The following is an 18,952-nucleotide window of genomic DNA, read 5'->3' on the forward strand; positions in this document are numbered from 1 at the left end:
ATTACCCTACCCGAAAGTAAATGCCCATTCACCTTGAATCAAGCGTGTGATAATGATTGTAAGCCAATCAACTTCTACTTTTTTGCTACATTAATACCGTCACGTCTGATTAGGGCTCGACCGGCGGAATTGCTCTCGCTCCCCAGCACCGCATGAGACAAGATCCAACAACAACAACAGCTGATAGCGCAGCACTTGGTTGGTCCTCTCGCACGATCTGCCCTGATGTCTCTGCTCTTCTCCGCGCAATAACAGGCAGTTGGCTATCAGCTGTCGAGTCGAACCGCGAGAGTGAGTCGTAACTTCTTCGACAGGTTTTCGTAAATTTTTCTACCAACCCGCGTTTGGGGGGCTACGTGACAAACGGGCGACCGGTTAGTGAACCATTTTCCTCCGAAAACTTTGCCGTCGTCGATCGATTTTCCTTTCGTGAGGTGGAGAAAAGCGTGGAGGAAAATCTACATTCAAAACGCAAAAGGTAGGTAAAGTATGTTTCGAGAGTCACTTTTGGAAAAGTCTTAGGAAAATTGGATTTTTTAAAGCATTTTCATTATTTTGCAAATTTAAAATAATTATAGGCTGAAAATTCTTCAAAACTTTATAAAACGTTAGTTGAGATTTGCCAACTTCTTTTGTAGTACTAAAGCGCACACACTTTCACAATACACTTTACGCGATTATTCTGGCTGTTGAAAAGTTGTGGAGTAGCTTTTCACAATGGAAATTTCTACCGCCTCTAAGCAAATCCTTTCAGCGTAAAGCTCCCACTACAATCAGTCAGTCACTCACTCCTTCCCAACTAGCTCAATGGCTGGTGGTGAGAGTATTACGTGAATGAGGGGTTCTTCTCTGTTTTCGTGACAAAGTGGCCCCGCATTCCACTCTCTCCCGTACTCGAACCGGTCTTATTGCGATGTTTCGTGTGCTGGCGAGGGTTACGATGAAATGTGAGCTGGGAAGAATATTTTGAAATTTGTTGCAGGATTATTTGAGTTTGAAGCTTTAATTTGTTCAGTCCTTGTTCAGCTTTGAGTGACTGTGTATTTTTTTTGGGTTTTTAAACTAGTCTTACAATTAAAAATGTCACAAATGATTTTTTTTAAATCAAAGAATTTTAAAAATTGAAAATATTTTCACAATGGAGTAACCTCTACGATTTGATTGTACATGCATTCCCTATGTCAAGAGAAGTCAAGTTGGAACATTTTTTTTTTCATACAAATCTTAAAAAAATTGCAAGCTGGTCATACAAAAAGAGCTACATTTTTGTTGGCTGATCATAAAAAATAGCTACAAAACATATTTTAGCTAGATTCAAATATTTCGGAATTATTTAAGTGAAATGATCAGACAACTTTACAATAGTTTAATTTTTCACATAAACAAACTAACCAAAAGTAAATTAAGAGTAATTAGATGATACTATATACTATAGTTCAATATTTCGCTCCGTTTAATACCCATATTTCAAATTATAAAAAAATGTGTTTTCAAAAAATACACGGTAATTTGTTATAATTTGAGTTTTTCACAAAAACACTTCAATTTGGGTTTAAATTAAAACTATTATAAATTGAAAATGCATACAAAATTTTTCATGTTGGAAATTATGAAAATTTTAGTACTTTAAAAAGATAAGGTATTTGGGAAAATTTTAGTAAAGCAAAAAAAAACTCTTATAAAGTGAAAATGCAATTTCGTATGCTGGAAATTATGAAAATTTGAGTACGGTATTTTGTGAAAATTTAAATATTTCATAAAAAAAACTCTAATAAAGTGAAATTCTCAAATGTCGGCCCATATTGCAAATTATGAAAATTTGAGTATTTTCGAAATAAAATACGGTATCTTGTTGAGCTCCATCTTCTTTTGACCCATATTGCAGATTGTGAATACTTAAGCATTTTCTCAAAAAACGGTATTTTATGACAATTTTAGTATTTCACAAAAAATATTAAATACCTAAAGCATAACTGCATACACCATTTCGTTTTGAGTATTTTTGAAATATGAACTGGGGTATTAGGGTGGAATAAAAAAATCAATCTCTCACAAATTTAGGATCGATTGGTGAAAAGCGATTGAATTTGTATGGGAAAACTTTTCGTTAACTGGGGTGAATCGGGACACATGGAGCAAATTGGGACAGCTGTTTTAGCCTTGTTACAGCATAATATTTGGATATTTTTGATTGGTTTCGGATAGAACAGAACAGAACAGAAATAGTGCGTCGATTTCCAAATTTCAAGTTTTTAAGCTTTCAGGAACGATATCATTAGAACATGTTAAACAAATATTTAATTTTATTGCCATCGAAACTAATTTAGATTCCAAGTGGAAAATCCCCCAAAAAATGAAAATAAAAAGCTCCTTTCCGACGCGAACTCTTCGTTGAAACGTCATGAAACTTTGAGATTTTTGTGATTTTAGTTTACTAAATTCACCTCCGTGTACGCACGAGTGCAAGCAGCAGTCAAGTGCTCAGTGCTCCATCGTTTTTTCGAAATTTTTCGCCGTAATTTACCGTGATTAGCCGCGAGTTTGCTCCAACAGCATGCCAAGTGCCGGCCGTGGCCGTGGCAGTTCGAGTGCGGCCTCGAAAAACCCGCGGAGTTCGTCTACCGGCCGTGTGCAAAAAGGTAAACAAACCAACGCCGCGTCGACCGCCATCGCGCCGGGGAGTGTGTGCGCCAAAGGATTCGACCCCAAGTTATTACACCCTAATTACCGTGTCCAGGGCCGCAGCTCTATAAGGCTCCGTTCAGCTACTTCCGGCAATCCGTCGACCGATGGCACTTCAACATCCGCCAACATTCCCACCAGTAACAAGTTCGCGAGACTGAGTGACGAGGAAAGCAACAACAACAACACCGACGGTAGCACTACCGACGACGACGACGACGATGGTCGTGCACGGAAGAAAGTGATTTCGCCAAAAAAAGTAATTACTCCAAAGGAACGACGACCACCACCAATTTTCGTTTTGGACACGTTGGCGGACGATGTTGACGAGCAGCTGGAAGGCCTCGTGTACTGCCTCAAAATAGGTAAATCGTCAGTGCAAGTGTTCACGTTTGACCAAAAGAACTTCGACCGGGTTGTGGAGAAATTGAAGCGTAAAAACTTCATGTTCTACACATTCGACCCCGTGCAGAAGACCGCTGTTAAGGTCGTCTTGCAGGGTTATCAAGACCGCCCGATCTCCGTCCTCAAGGAGCACCTCTCGGGTGTCGGAATAACGCCGCGAGACATAAAAGTCCTCTCGCGGAAGACAACCGTCACAGGTACACACACACTGTACCTGTTGTACTTCGACCGCGGCACCGTCAAAATTCAAGACCTGCGGCGGACTAAGGCGTTGGACGGTTTTTGGGTAAACTGGCGGTTTTACTCCAAAAATCCGACGGACGCAGCGCAATGCCACCGTTGCCAGAAATTCGGCCACGGCTCGCGGAACTGCAACCTCCAGCCCCGCTGCGTGAAGTGCGGTGAGTCACACCTCTCGGAGGTGTGCGCACTGCCACGAAAGGCGGACTTGGGGGAAAACGCAGAACAAACCAAGCCGCGCGAACTGTGGCGGTAACCATACCGGTAATTACCGCGGATGCGTCGCGCGAAAGTCCTACCTCGAGGAGCAGGAAAAGAGGAAGAAGAAAGCAGCAGCATCCCACCCTTCTCAACGAAGTACGAGCGCAGCCGTTCCTGCAGCTGGCCAGTGTACGGTTCCAGCGGATAACCCAGCGTTCCCTCCTGGATGGGGGCGGTCGTTTGCAAGCGTGGTCGCTGCCGGTAGCGGCGATGCGGCCCAGCAAGGAGTCACCGGGGAAGATCTCTTTACCCTGCCGGAGTTCTTTGCTCTCGCGGGGGAGATGATGACGCGGTTTCGGACCTGCCGTAACAAGGCGGGCAATTTCTGGCCCTCGGGGAGCTGATGATTAAGCACTTCTATAAAGGATAAAAAACTGTGATCTAGTTTTAAGCTTTTTCTATTTCTATCCCCTTTCCCTTGCAATTTTAGTAAGTTTTTTTTTCTTAACTTTTTCTCACTTTCGGTAACCCCTTAACTACAAGCAACAATTGTTCCAAAATGGATTATGATGTAACACACAGCTGAAAGGAACTCCAAAACTCTGTTTTGTACCTTCAAAGAACTTATTGTATCTGATTATTCACCAATAAAACCGAATTTGAATTTGAATTTACTAAATTCTAAAAGTTTTCAATTAAAAAAAAACTATTTTTTGATCTATGTATTTTGAACACTCATCTCAACTTAGCACAGTATGTTTTAAGGGATTGCCCTCATTTAAACAACTACCAATATCTCTGTGTTTGCCATAGCCAGGATTTTAATGATTTCCAATATTTTGAAATATTTTTTAACTTGTAAGCTTTGTCACATGATATTATTTTTTTAAACTTGTACTGGGTACGACATATACACTTTTGGACTCGACCTTCACCGACTTGGACCAAACTTGGAGGGAACGTTCATCTATCGATAGTTAACAGAAATCCCAAGTTTGGTGCTGATTGGACCATCCCTCTATTTTTGGCACTGCCCTCTTTTTTGGCGATTTTCTAAAAAACTTTTTTTCTTTAAATCATAACTTTGCAACTATTTGAGCAAAAGACTTTCTACAGGTTGCATTTTATAGAAAATTGTCCAAGGAATTCGATAAAAATAAAATTTTAACCCTTAAACGCCCACTAATATTATATTTTAACGTTTTAAGTAAAAAATCGAGTTTTGATCAATTGCTTAAATTTTTATTTGTTTTATTTTATCACCATCGTGTTCCCCGGACAATTTTACATAATAATCAATGTAGACTTCAAACTTAAATGAACTATTGACGAGAAACAGCGATTTTACTGAAAAAAGTTTGATTTTGCGCAGCACTCGAAAGTTCATGGTGTACTTTTCAACAAAAAGGAATGAATCTCGCATAATTCGGTTTTTATATGTGAGAAACTTATTTCGGATTTGAATTCATAGGACAGAGTGCAGTGCAAAATCAAACTTTTTTCAGTAAAATCGCTGTATCTCGCCAATAGTTCATTTTAGTTTGAAGTCTACATTGATTATTATGTAAAATTGTCCGGGGAACACGATGGTGATAAAATAAAACAAATAAAAATATAAGCAATCGGTCAAAACTGAATTTTTATACTTAAAACGTTATAATATAATATTAGTGGGCATTTAAGAGTTAAAATTTTATTTTTATCGAATTCCTTGGACAATTTTCTATCAAATGCAACCTGTAGAAAGTCTTTTGCTCAAATAGTTGCAAAGTTATGATTAAAAGAAAAAAAAGTTTTTTAGAAAATCGCCAAAAAAGAGGGCAGTGCCAAAACTAGAGGGATGGTCCAATCAGCACCAAACTTGGGATTTCTGTTAACTATCGATAGATGAACGTTCCCTCCAAGTTTGGTCCAAGTCGGTGAAGGTCGAGTCCAAAAGTGTACTCAGTTGACCTGGAATGACTCCTATGTATTTTTTGACAAAAAAGTGTTTGGTTTGAACAAATATCAAATATAAAGTCCTGTAATGGCCCCTTAACAACATTACATCAAAAGAGCCAGAATATTCAACCTGCACAAATTGATGCAATAAAATGTGATTCAATTTGTCTCACGTATTTCTCGAGTGCATTTTTTCAAAAATTCCTCTCACATCCACTTTCTACCTGTTGGGCGTCAACATTCTCGCCTGAATATTGCTCAATTTGTGGTTTCCTACAGCGGTGATGAGGTGTGCTCTGGCACATATGTTGCTGGGAGCAAACACCTCGAATAAACTACTGAGCTGCCGTTTGCTGGCAACGCTGCCAACAAGGTTAGTACATGCACTTGAACTTTCGTTTAATTAATTTATCACCAACCACACCAACGACCATGCTCGGGCCGCGCCGGTTTGGCGACCACCTCTTAGGAAATGAGCGAATATTCGAAACATTGTCCATTTCGAGGCAAAGGGGTCGTCATTTCAGTGGACATTGTCGACGTTTTTGAGAACGACATTATTTTGGGACAATTTGAGTGGAAAAGAATTTATTTTTTTAACTAGTTTTAGTTAGGTAAGAAAAGTTTACCCTAATGTCCCCTAATGTTATTGTGGCCACTGCGCTCCATCGCTCCCCTCCCCAAACGGTCCGCGTCGGTCATATTTTACAGAACATTTCAACGACGACGGCGTAAGGGCGTCGCCAGAAGTGTCCAAGTGGTCGTCGTCTGGTCCATGTGTTGTGTATATGGACGGACATAGATGAGTGCGAAGAACGATGGATGGATGGCCCCCAACCAGGGCAAACACCCCAAGCCGGACAACGTACCACCGGCAGTGGCAGTGACGAAGGTGACAATATTTTTGAGTGGAAAACGCCGGGAAAACTCACTGTTTTGAATGGTTGGAGCAGGAAAGCTGAGCTGGTTGACGATAGTGATGGAAGGGTTGTTTGCAATTTGGCGTTTTTTGACTTGTTCAAGTTTCAACAAAAAATGTTTTACTAGATTTTTTTATACTGAAGCTGGGTTTATCTCAATACTGTGGTATCAAAATGAATATAAATATATTATTATAATAACCAATAAAATTGGAATATTATTAGAGTGGACTATTCCAGAAATATTGCTACACTCTGAAAAAATACCCATTTTTCAAAAAACTTTTCGCTTCGCTTTGTTTCGCTTCGCTAGGAGACGGTGATTTTAGCGGATTGCAGACTGGATTTCGCCATGTGATGTGATGATGGTCTAAGCCCAAGTTGCCTAGGAATGATAAGTGGGAATAGAACCAATTCCACCTGCACCAGATTCTCACCACTATGACAGCCGTCCATTGCCGGCCGCTCACATCTCCACCGCGCACCAGGGCAAGGAAAGGGATTTGAAAGACGGGAAGTGTTGATGCTCCACTTTTTTAAGGGGACAAGGGAAAATCTCCACGGTGTCCCCAAGTTAGTTTCGTTTGGAGTTGGACATTTTTCAAAAAACTTTTTTAAAAAAAACTCGATTTCAAAAAGGTTGAGAAAATTTCACACCTTTTTTTCTTTCTAAAATTGAAAACATGATCAACGGGTTCCAAGATATCATCGATTGTTAATTGAGGGTAGAACTAAAAAAAAACTCATTTTGGTCATTTTTACTCAACAATCAAAGGTCGGACTAACAACGTTCAAAACGACAAATTGTAGAGAATTTTCTCATTTTCAAATATTTTCAAAATTTTTTTTTCCGAATTATCATACTTGGCCAAAAACAAAACATTCGTCAAACCCTATAGCTGCAATGTTTGCTTTTAGTCTATTAAAACATATAAAAATAACACATTCACAATTGATCGCAAGGCTTGCTTAGAGCGTATCCTAGACCTTTCACCTTCTCAAAAACCGTCCAACTCCAAGCAAAACTTATTTAGGAATTCTGTGGAGAATTTCCCTTACCCCCTTTAAAAATGGAGCATCATCACTTCGCCTTTTCCAAATCCCTTTCCTTGTCCCTGGATTTTTTTTTCTATATTACTGCCACCAGGGGTGACATTGGGTCTAAGGGGTGAGATTGGGTCATACAAATTTCAGCATTTTTTTAATGACCCAATCTCACCTCCAGATTCCAATGTCACCCCTGATGACGGTACTTTTTTTATTTGAAAAGTCTTAATCATAACCTGCTTTGTCTAAGGACTGTATGACAAAAGGTCGAAAGACATAAGGTCGAATGGACAAAGAGTCGAATGTAAAAAGGTCGAATGTAAAAAAGTTCGATTTTTTTTTTAAATTATTTTTCTGCAAAATATTTTTTTGGAGGTTTTCGGAAAAAAATTAGACCCCGGGGTTTTAGAGACATTTTTAATAGATTTTTTTAACTGCTTATGTTTGAAAGAATGGAAATTAAGTAACAAAAATATTACGACACTCAAGAATAGTTAGTTTTTAAAGAATGGAAAATCTCTTGAAATATTTTTTGAAAACAGACTTTTTCTTTTAATTGATCGAATTAGATAACTCGCAATATGTTTAAGAAGTTTTTTCACAGAGTGGAAATGCTATCAAAAAATGTAATAGAGACTTTGTTAGCTTTTGACAACATTTAAATTTTGGGTCCTTAGACCTGTTAAAGACGTAAAAGTTTAGGAACAAAACAAATTTTCATAAATTCATTGACATTTTTCAAATTTTTGATAGTATCAGCCTAATGAAGAATGAAAAATCTCAGAAAGAACTAAGAAAATAAATTCTACAAAAATATTTTAGAAGTTTGACTTTGACCTTTTGTCCCTTGGGCTTTTTGTCCACTTTTGATCTTTTTTCAGTTGAACTTTTGACCAATCGTCCTTTTGCCATCTGCCATCAAGATAAAGATTTTGAAAATTCATATGCCCATTTTGTATTACCAGCTCGCATAGTTGTAGGGAAAAATTAATCATGAAAATCCCCTTCTCTTGTTAAAACAATGCATGGAATTGTAAAATCTTAAATAAGATTGCTAAATTCTAAAGAATGATCCATACATTCACAAGAAACAACTAAATAAAGATGATTTGCTTTAACTAAATAATTTTACAACTTGATCATCTCCAGGCCGCATACATCTTCATCCATCCATCCAGCCTCGGTGTACTTTTCTGACGATGCATCTGTGCGTGGTCGGTGCGGGTGTGGTTGGGTTGACCACGGGACTGGAGCTGCAGCGCCAGTTTCGCAACGCAACCGTCACCATCCTGGCGGACCGGTTCGAGCAGGACACGTGCAGCGACGTGGCAGCGGGACTGTTTCGGCCGAGCACGAGCTTCGCCGGTCCGACGGAGGAAATCACCAGGTGAGTCCGGGTAGATCTGTGTTGAGATGAGTGTGTGTGTGTGCTGGTTAAATTGAAAAGTCAATTTAAATGTTCAATATTGAGTTTAGGGGTAACTTTTTGCAGGTCGGTTTGCGTTTCAATTTGAAGCAGGTGGAGGATATTTCTGTTAGGCGAATTAACTTGAGAGTTGAAAATAAAATCATGTTAAAGTTTTTAAAACGTTCGTTTTCGATTTTTTAAGTGCGACCAACAACAAGTTTAAAACACTTTTGACCACGGCTCACCAAGCACTTCTACATCGACCTATTGCTGGCCTAGGAAACGCGTGGGAGGTGTAAATCGAAAATAAACCGATTAGAGGCAATCACGTCGCACCACGGGACCACTGCTGCCACGTGCACAATGGACTCTTTTTCTTTCTATTTTTCGTTTTTTTTGCTGGAAAAACCCCGGCCTCGGTATGAAAGATCGTCATTGAAAGCGAGCTTTTTTCCAGCCCCTAAATTCTGGGTGTGGTGGCGCGCGACCCAGCTGGTGCCTTCTTTATGGATGTGTGTTTTTTTTGTGTGATTCATCGTAAACGAAAGGTTTGGGTGTTTAGCAACAAATAATTTCTTTTCAATTGATAATCAATATCGGTCCCACATGACAAACGGTGGCGAGCAGGTCATTTGAGAAAAAGAGGTAAATTGACATGATATTTCAATTTCAAAGTTCCCCTTTAACTTTCAACCTACTTCTTGTAATCGATGTATCGGCATAAATGGAAAAGCCATGACCAGATGCCTCTTAAGTGCGTGAGTGTCCACCTACCTTCCCCAATGATATTCGTTAAACAATACATACCAGAGTATGGCAAGTCTTCGATTCCCAAAGGGAACCACCTCACCTCCTTCCCCGTCCAAAACTTTTAATGAACCTTCATTATTCCTGGAGCCATTCAACAGTGTATGTGTCTTTGGGGGATGGCTTTCAGTGTTGAAGCTTTTGTTTTTCTCCCCCTCCCCCGGCAGCCATAGTGTCAGCTTGCCAAAGCCAACTCGAGACTTGCCTGGCAATTTTCACGACCCCTCGCTCATATGGCGAAGAAGCGATCCTATACAGTCAAAGTCGACCCAGTTCAAGAGGCACTCTGGATGGATCTCGTCGTAGCTCCTTTTTTGTTGCCTGTTTCATCTTGCTTTTGTGCTCCACATTTCATAAGTTGGTGTGTCCCCCCCGCCCCAGATGAACTGTGTGTGTGTGTGTTACGACGTAACTCAGGCATGGCTCAAGGCTCTCTTTGGAGGGCTGTTGAAGTTCGATGAGGAAAGGTTGAAAAGTTTAAAACGGTGAGAGGTTCTGTAGAAACTATTTGGTGACACAGAAGTGTGACACTGGAAGGCTAGAAACGTATCAGTATTTAAATTTCTAGTAAAACGACGAAAAAAAAATTCTAGTACTGTTTCACAAATTAACGTTTCATATTCAGTGATGTCCCTGGGACTCTGTGGCATCACTATGAACAACACTTTGGACCAATTTGGTCCTCTAAAGTTTTCCCGAGCAGACGGAAATAACTTGGGAATATGACATAAACTGTTATTAAACTCTTATGCAAAAATGGATTTTTCAAGAAGATTCCATAACACTTTCTGTTATTTTAACAGTATTTGTTATTGAAATGGCATGAATTTTGTTATAACCGTCTGCCTGGGTTCACGAATACTTATTTTTAAATCTGCCGCCTTCGGTCATTCGATTTTTTTATATTTTTTAATCCGGCCGAAACTTTTTTGGTGCCTTCGGTATGCCCAAACAAACCATTTTGCAGTTTTTTTTTTTCCATAAAATTATTTTTATTAGGTCCTTTTCGGTACTGGGACCTGGTTAGGACCGAGTCGGCTTTTGTAATTACATTTGACTTAATAATTACAGAGGATCTTGTGTGTAAATGTTAGTGGGAGGGGAGCCGATTACCCGCGGCCTACTCGGGGTTAGTAGGGAAGGGATTGATGTTAAAGACAAGGCGTGGGATGGGAAGGGGGATTGTGTAGGGGTCTTGGTTGGCTCTGCTGGCCTTTGCTTGTGTCCTCAGCCGCAACTCGGTGTCCAGCTGCTGGGGCGTTCTTGCTTTGCTTCCGGTGCAATCCAGAAACGACGGCTTTGTGTGAAGGCGAGTTATACTAACTGAAGGAAAACTAACTGAAGGAAAACTAACTGGAAGAAAACTAAATGGATATTTTGGAATCTACGAGGAACTGATAGATCGGATAGAGAACATCAAGGTCTAGTTGAGATAACGCGTCTCGCATCGGGATTTCTGGTGGTCTTCCTCGGGCCCTGAGGGTATCTTTCAACTTAATTCTGTGAGCCTGGTGATCTGGACACGCCCATACGAGATGGTCGATGTCCTGATAACCCTGCCCACAGTCGCATAAGTTTGTATCACTCATGTTGATACGGTAAAGATGAGCCTTGGACGAGTAATGGTTCGACATAAGGCGGGACATCGTTCTGATGAATCCACGCGTCAACTCCATTCCCTTGAACCAGGCTTTTCTTTGCACCTTAGGTCGTATGGAATACATCCAACGTCCCTTGGTGTCGTCGTCCCATTGTTTTTGCCAATCCAGGAGCGCACGCTGCCTCGGCAAACCGTAGCATTCTTGTAGGCTAATTGGCCTTTCAAAAATGTCTCCACTCTCAGCACCCTTCTTGGCGAGCAAGTCCGCTTTCTCATTACCCGGAATCGAGCAATGAGCGCGGACCCACACCACCGTGATGCTGAAGGACTGAGCCGCCAGGTTGTTTAAAGTCTTGCGTATTTCCGTGAGGAAAAACGTAGACTCCCTGGTCGGCTTCAGAGACCGGATAGCCTCAACAGAGCTAAAGCTATCGGTGAAGATGAAGTAGTGGTCAGGTGGCATGGTCTCGATGATTCGCAGTGCGCAGTAAACCGCGGCTAACTCTGCGACGTAAACCGAACTCGGGTCCTTCAACCATTTTGCAGTTTGTCCATATAATTTTCCATACAAATTTGACAGCTGTCCATACAAAAATAATTTATGAAAATTCAAAAATCTGTAGCTTTTGAAGGAGGATTTTTTTTGATCGACCCACCATTTTCCACTGTCGATATCTCAACAACTAATGGTGCGATATTCAATGTTAAAATATGAAACATTCGTGAAATTTTCAATACAATATTTCCATTTTTTTTTTAAATTAAGACTAACATGTTATAAGAGCCAAACATTCAATATTATTATATTACAGTTTTTGTGGAATTCTGCTGTACAGTGCCGCAAATAGTTTTTTTCGCGAAAAAAACATGTCCGTCAATACAGTCATCTCACATATTCGGAACACCCACAAATCTGGAACTTTTTTGTTTTAATTTGTCAATAGGATACAAAATGCAACTTTTCTGTCGACCCTACTATTTTAAGGACCTTTATTTGAACATTCTCTTGCTAATCTCTTGTAAATGAAGTATTTTTCAAAAAAAAAAAAACTGCATTTCAAGACTATTTTATCCAGAGCAACAAAACGCTGCCTCCAAATTGCCTGTTCCATGATTGTGGGATGTTATTGTGCCTCCCACAATTGTGGAACATTTTTCACAAAAAAAATTGTCAGACCATTTATGAAACATTACTAAGCATGAGTTTTATTTGTTTCAGTTAGTAAAGTCATTATTTTGTAAAAACGTTACTTAATCCACCCTTAGGTGGTTGGTGCCTTCCTCACATTTAAAGGGTGCTATCCAAAATAGACACAAAATGGCGGTGTTTTTCAGAGTTTTATCAATTTGACTCATTATTCATACCACTAGATTGGGTAGTCAGATCTTCATATTGCAGGGCACTTATGTGGTTACAACTTATGATAGGGTAGTCAGATCTTCAATCCAATTCGTGCTCGTTGAAAAGGTCTTTTAATTACCTATCCAAAGATAGGTCGCATGAATATCATGAGATAAGATGAGATGATCATGAGATCCGGCCTCCAAAATGCGTTTTCATCAAAATATCTGTGATCCGGCCTCCAAAAGGTGCGTAAATAACACTTAAGTGCTTATAAATTTTGATAGGGTAGTCAGATCTTCAATGTTTTGGACGCGTTGGGAAGGTCTTTTGATTACCTATCCAACGATAGGTCGCATGAGAGATCCGGACAACGTTTCCATCAAAATATCTGAGATCCGGCCACCAAAAAATGCGTAAAGAACGCTTAAGTGCTTATAACTTTTGATAGGGTTGTCAGATCTTCAATGTTTTGGACGCGTTGGAAAGGTATTTTGATTACCTATCCAACGATAGGTCGCATGAGAGATCCGGACAACGTTTTCATCAAAATATTTGAGATCCGGCCTCCAAAAAGTGCGTAAATAACACTTAAGTGCTTATAACTTTTGATAAGGTTGTCAGATCTTCAATGTCTTGGACGCGTTGGAAAGGTCTTTTTAATACCTTTCTGAAAATGTATAGCATGACGGGTTTTCTTACAAAAACCACCCTTTTTACAATCTTCCGAACTTTTGTTAAAATCGTTTTTTTAGCATAACTTTTGAAGTACTTAACTAATCTCCATAATTTTTAATAGCGACTTATGGGACCACAGGACGGATCGAATCAGGCCAAAACCGACAAAATCGGTTTAGCCAGTCTTGAGATAATCAAGTGACAATTTTTTGATCAACATCCCACCACACACATAGACATTTGCTCAGAATTTGATTCTGAGTCGATAGGTATACATGAAGGTGGGTCTAGGAGGTCTAATTGAGAAGTTCATTTTTCGAGTGATTTAATAGCCTTTCCTCATTAAGGTGAGGAAGGCAAAAATATGTACTCCTGGAGAGAAAAAAAGTTTGTTTAGGTCTGTAACAAACAAGCGTTTCGAATTTGTGGATTTCAAGGGTCAATGTTTTTCTTCAAAAACTTGATATAAAACCTAAAAATTTACAGCCGGTCAATACATCAATAGAAAGATCAAAAGAAAAGCTTCCACATGAAGGTAAAAGCAAATTATTATGTTCAATTATCGATTTTCTATGATTTTTTTTAACATTGGCCGATCTGTTAACTGTTCCGAATATAAGGGATGACTGTACGTAAATATTTTTGAAACTAATGATTGCAAAAATTGGATTGGTGTAAAATGCTTTTTAAAACACTTTTTTTTAATTAAAATGTCAAAAGTGTTGCTTATAATTTTTTTGCAAAAATAGTTACGGCCTTAGTTTTGTCATGAATTAAGCGAGTTAGGATTTTTCGTATTTCCCTTTCGAAAGTTATTATTTTAACTCTGAGTTGTAAAAGTGTAATTTTTCATTTTTAAATACAAATCTGGAGTCTTTCTTTAGATGCACTATAAACAGAGGAAACTCCATTTTCGTTTTCAAAAAATAATGCTATTGAAGTGCTTAAAAATGTAGAAAATTATTGCATCGACTTTAAAATAATAAAGCAACAAGAAATCGATTCATTTATAAGCCAATAAAAAAAGTTCAAATTTTGCAGGAAGTATCAGAGTGGTCCAAAATATTGATAAATCTTTTGTATTCTGTGATTTTATCACCGTAAAAAATGCTCAAGCTTGACATAAAATTCCATGGAAATATCGAGATTGCAAAAAAAAATAATAATAATAATTGAAATAACAAGCCATAGTCTTAACATTTGAATGCAAAAAGTGTTTTAAAATGCATTTTACACTAGTTCAGTTCTTTTGCAATAATTAGTTTTCAAAAATTTCAAAAATTCTAAAAAACTGAACCCAAACATGCTTAAATGATTTTAAACGCAGGGAAATGCATTTTAATTCAATTTCAGCTGATTGCACTTAAATTTCCATTGAAATGTTGAAGTTTTTTGGGCCAACTTTCAAAGAGATGGGGGAGGGGAGGGGTGTACCAGCCTTATATTAATTTTTTTTTTTTAAAATAACAAAAATGTTGGAAAACATTTTATAACATTTGATCATTAGATGAGGAAGACGTGATCAAGTAAGTTTTGTAAAATTCAACTTAAACTATTCAAATATAACAAGTTTTCGAAATATAAATTTCTGTTTCACTTGCCGCCTGCGCTACTGCAAAAAAAAAAAAATCCAAAATAACCCAGCTGGATTAAAAGTGAGCATTTTATAACAGTTTTGTAGGAACAACCCACCAGCTCTTTTCTTACTCAAATCAAACTAGAGGTGGGCAAAACCGCTCTTTTTTAGGAGCCGCTCATTTTCGTTCGCCCATTAAAAAGAACCGCTCTTTTGAACGGCTCTTTCGCTCTTTTTCAAAATTTTGATAAAAATGTTATTTTTAAGAATAGTGTGATTTTTAAAGTTATTTCACATTGGACATTTATAAATCACTTGATTTCTATTCGAAATTGAACTTTCAAATAATTGCATGGCATGCGAACTCCTTTCTGCATTCTGACTTGAGCATACCAATGAGCTGCTACTCCGTTATTGACAGATCAGCTGAAGTTAAACAATGAATCAAAAATGATCAGTGGGAGCCAACCATCCGTTCACTGTTTAACCTCTGAAGATCCCTACTTTACTAGTCAATACCGGCGCCCTCCCAAGAAGCCTGCAGTTCAACGAAAGGGAGGAATAATAGTCCGATAGTTGAAGTTGCAGACTCATCAAGCACACAGTTTTTCGCTATATACTTGTTGATACCGCTTGAGACCGTTGAATCCACAGCATCTCCTTCAAGCATCACGTGATTATTATTTTTTTGGGTTAGTAGGATAAGGTATTGGCTTTTCGATGCCTCCCGAGCTACGATGCTATGGGGAGGACTTTCATAACAGACCCGTCGGCGAGCCTTCCGAGCAACGATGCTATAGGAAGGTCTTTCTGGTTAACACACAAAGTCACTCACACACAATTATTTCACTCCACTATTAATTAATCCAAAATGTCTGTGCGTCTTTCGATCATTATATAGAAATGGCTTTTTCACCATAAAAAATAAAATCTTATTCGAAAAAAATATACACAATTTACCCGACGCCGTGCCTTCCGATCAACGATGATATAGGAAGGGCTTTGAAAATCACAAAACAATTAATTAGGATAACAAAAAAAAAAATCACAAAAACACCAATTACTCAACGAAAATTACGCTCCAGACACAAATAATTCAGTAAGTCATGCTATTATTCGATTAGCACAATCACTCACCCCATACGAACAGCGACACAAAAGCACATAAAAAAATTAACCTGAATAATCACGATTTTGCGTCCTTACTTCCAGCGCACCAATGATGCTATTATTCGATTACCACAATCACTCACCCCATACGAATAGCGACACAAAAGCACAAAAAAAATAACCTCCGACACAAAAGAGACGAAAATTATCACGAAAAAATAGGACTGCGCGTCCCCAGAAGCACTGCACTTATGAAGGCATTATTCAATTATTATGACCAATCACCCCATGCACACAAACAGCGACACAAAAGAGACGAAAATTATCACGAAAAAATAGGACTGCGCGTCCCCAGAAGCACTGCACTTATCCTTTCTGCATTCTGATTTAAACGATAAAGTCTATAAACGCTAAAGTTTAAGCGGGCAAGAGAATTTTTTTTTTCCGAAATCTCTCAGATATTTAGTAGGTTTTTGGTAATAATTTACAATGCTAAGCAATTTCAAATGCTCAAATCTGTATTCGGGTTATACTTTAATGTACGATCAGTTGTACAATGAAAAGTTATTTCATTTTGTTTAGAAAATCATTTACCTTTGGAATTTCAAAGAAAAGTAGGAAACTGAAAACGAGTTTGAAAACTTTTAAGTGGTGTTTGTCAGCAATGCTTTATTGGGATTAATTTTTATAAGCAATTATTATTCAATTTGGAATTTCATTTTCAATTCTAAAAACAAATTTTATACTACAATCAGTTCGAAATTCAATAAATTATATTTATAACAAGTTTAAAAATCATTATATCTTGGAACGGTTCTTTCTAAAGACCGGAGTTTAAAAAAGAACCGCGGTTCTTTTTTTGTGAGCCATGCTTCATTCGCTCTTTTTAAAGAACCGGCTCTTTGAGCGGCTCGCTCTTTTTTTGCCCACCTCTAAATCAAACATAATTTCCAACCTGCTAGAATTTCAACCATAATGACCACCAGGCTGCAGCAACAATCACCACAGGCTACCCATTTCCGGTTTTTCCGTACAAAGAATAGAAATGCTCTATCATTCAAGCAGGCCAAACTGTTTGCTGCTGCTCCACATTCTATAACTCGCAAGACCAATGCCACGTGGTTATGGTTGCGTGCCAGTAATGTATTTTTCCTTTTAATATTGCGAGCCAAGACCGTTCCGCCCTTCCACCACGGGTAGGGCAATCACTCTTGGAACTTCCGCAAAGTCGACAAATTGACATTTTCTGGGTCTTTCCTCGGTTGTGTGGCATTTTGTAGAAAATAGCAGGGATGAACTTTGCAGAAATAGAAGGTTTTTTTGGACATTGATGGTTTCCTTAACAGAACGAACAAGAAAAACGCAAAAAATATAAATATATATACATACAACACACTTATTGGACCAGATGAATGTTTACTTTGCTCATAAGGCAAGCACACACAAACAAAGCCACGCGTTTTTTTGCCGCTATTTTTGGGACATTTTTGTCTGCGTCATTGTTCAGCTGTTTGTGTCGCTCTGTGTGTCACTCCTCGCGAGTTCGAGTCTCGAATCTACTGATAATAATTTGTGTGGCCTGTTGTGTTTGTTCTTAAGTCGCTACCGTCATTACCAAAGGCCGCAAGCAAGCAAGCAAACTGAATTGTCTATTTTAATACGAACATTGTTTGGCAACGTGAAAGCAAAATGAGAAAAATTCATTGTACAAAATTTCAGCAAATTTGTTTAAAAGCATAAACCATTTTAAATCATAACCATATTTGAAATATTTGTTTACCTACTCATATAATTTTAATTCAAATGTTATCAGTTCAAGAAAATTGTAATAAAATATTTAAATAAAATCTTATCAAACTTCGAGAATGCAACAAACTCTGCACATGCAAAACAGAAAAATGTTACTCAAAATAGGCCACACAAAAACCAACGGGAATTTCCCACCTGTCGTGCTGTCAAAGCTGTCTTATTTCCTCGCGCGAGAACACTCGCGGCATGCAGTGCCGTGTAGTATCGTATGAACTTGGTGCCCCCCTCGCCCCAACCCAAGGTTTTTATTATTTTGCTATAATCAAGTCAAACCTCCTCTCAAGAGTACGCACCGACATGCCGTGGCACGGGAATGTGTGTGGTTTGCGGTTAAACTTTGTTTTGCGAATATTTGATTACATCGACCCGTGCTTCACGATGTTCACGTACCTGAGCAAAGCGCGGTTTGACGTTCTATGCAAAAGTGTCCTACAGTAGTTTGGTGTTTTTTTTTATCGTAACTTACTTTTTGTTGATTGTTTTTAAAGTCCATAATCGATTTACCGTGAAAAAAATATATTGAAAATCATTCTACTATTGCACTTATGATGGCTGAACAGACAAATACTCGGTTATGAGCCATTTGATTTTTACTGTTTGAAGGTACGTTGGAGAAATGTGTTCCTTTGGGATATGTTTCGCTCCTAAATATACATCAAGTTCTGCCACACAAGTTGATTTTAACTTACGTTTCAGTTTGAAGGGTGCTTTGTACTAGGAAACTGTTGTTTAGCAGATGAGATGAATGTAAATTTTATCTAATTTCTCTCTCTCTAGCTAGGGGAACAGCATCTTACTCTAGCTTGCCTCTAATGTTGCCATATCAGTACTTCGACGATCAAATACAGCTAATATAAAGCGTTTTTTAACTGAATCGAGTGATAAATAGCTCAATAGGGAGTGAGCAAGCAAGTTTCTATCAACAGTTTTACAAAATAAGTTGTTAAAATAGTGAAAATCAGCAAATCGGATGGTGTTAGGAGTAGAGCGTGACGATTCTCGAGATTTTCAATTTCCTGGGAATCGAGAGTTGAATTTGTAAATTTCCCGGGAATTCCAGGGACCCGGAAGTGTTTTTAACTATGCCAATAGTGCCAATAATGTATAAAGAAAAGTTATAAATATGTTTCTTTTCAATGAATTCAGTTACGATTTATTCATACTTATTCAATGAAACGTTAATTAG

The 18,952-nt window shown here is 38.4% G+C and overlaps 1 protein-coding gene across 1 annotated transcript in view; it reads left to right on the forward strand.

Moving 5' to 3' along the window:
• The first annotated feature begins 241 nt into the window (after positions 1-241).
• LOC120421549 (D-aspartate oxidase) overlaps positions 242-18,952 on the forward strand; it is a 31,292-nt gene continuing 12,581 nt past the window's right edge. The window contains exons 1-2 of the mRNA XM_039584776.2: positions 242-478; positions 8,586-8,823. Of these exons, the coding sequence (XP_039440710.1) occupies positions 8,636-8,823 (188 nt within the window). The 5' untranslated portion in view covers positions 242-478; positions 8,586-8,635. The remainder of the gene's footprint in view (positions 479-8,585; positions 8,824-18,952) is intronic.

The sequence above is a fragment of the Culex pipiens genome, chromosome 3, assembly GCF_016801865.2.
Source record: "Culex pipiens pallens isolate TS chromosome 3, TS_CPP_V2, whole genome shotgun sequence".
Lineage (NCBI taxonomy): Eukaryota > Metazoa > Arthropoda > Insecta > Diptera > Culicidae > Culex > Culex pipiens.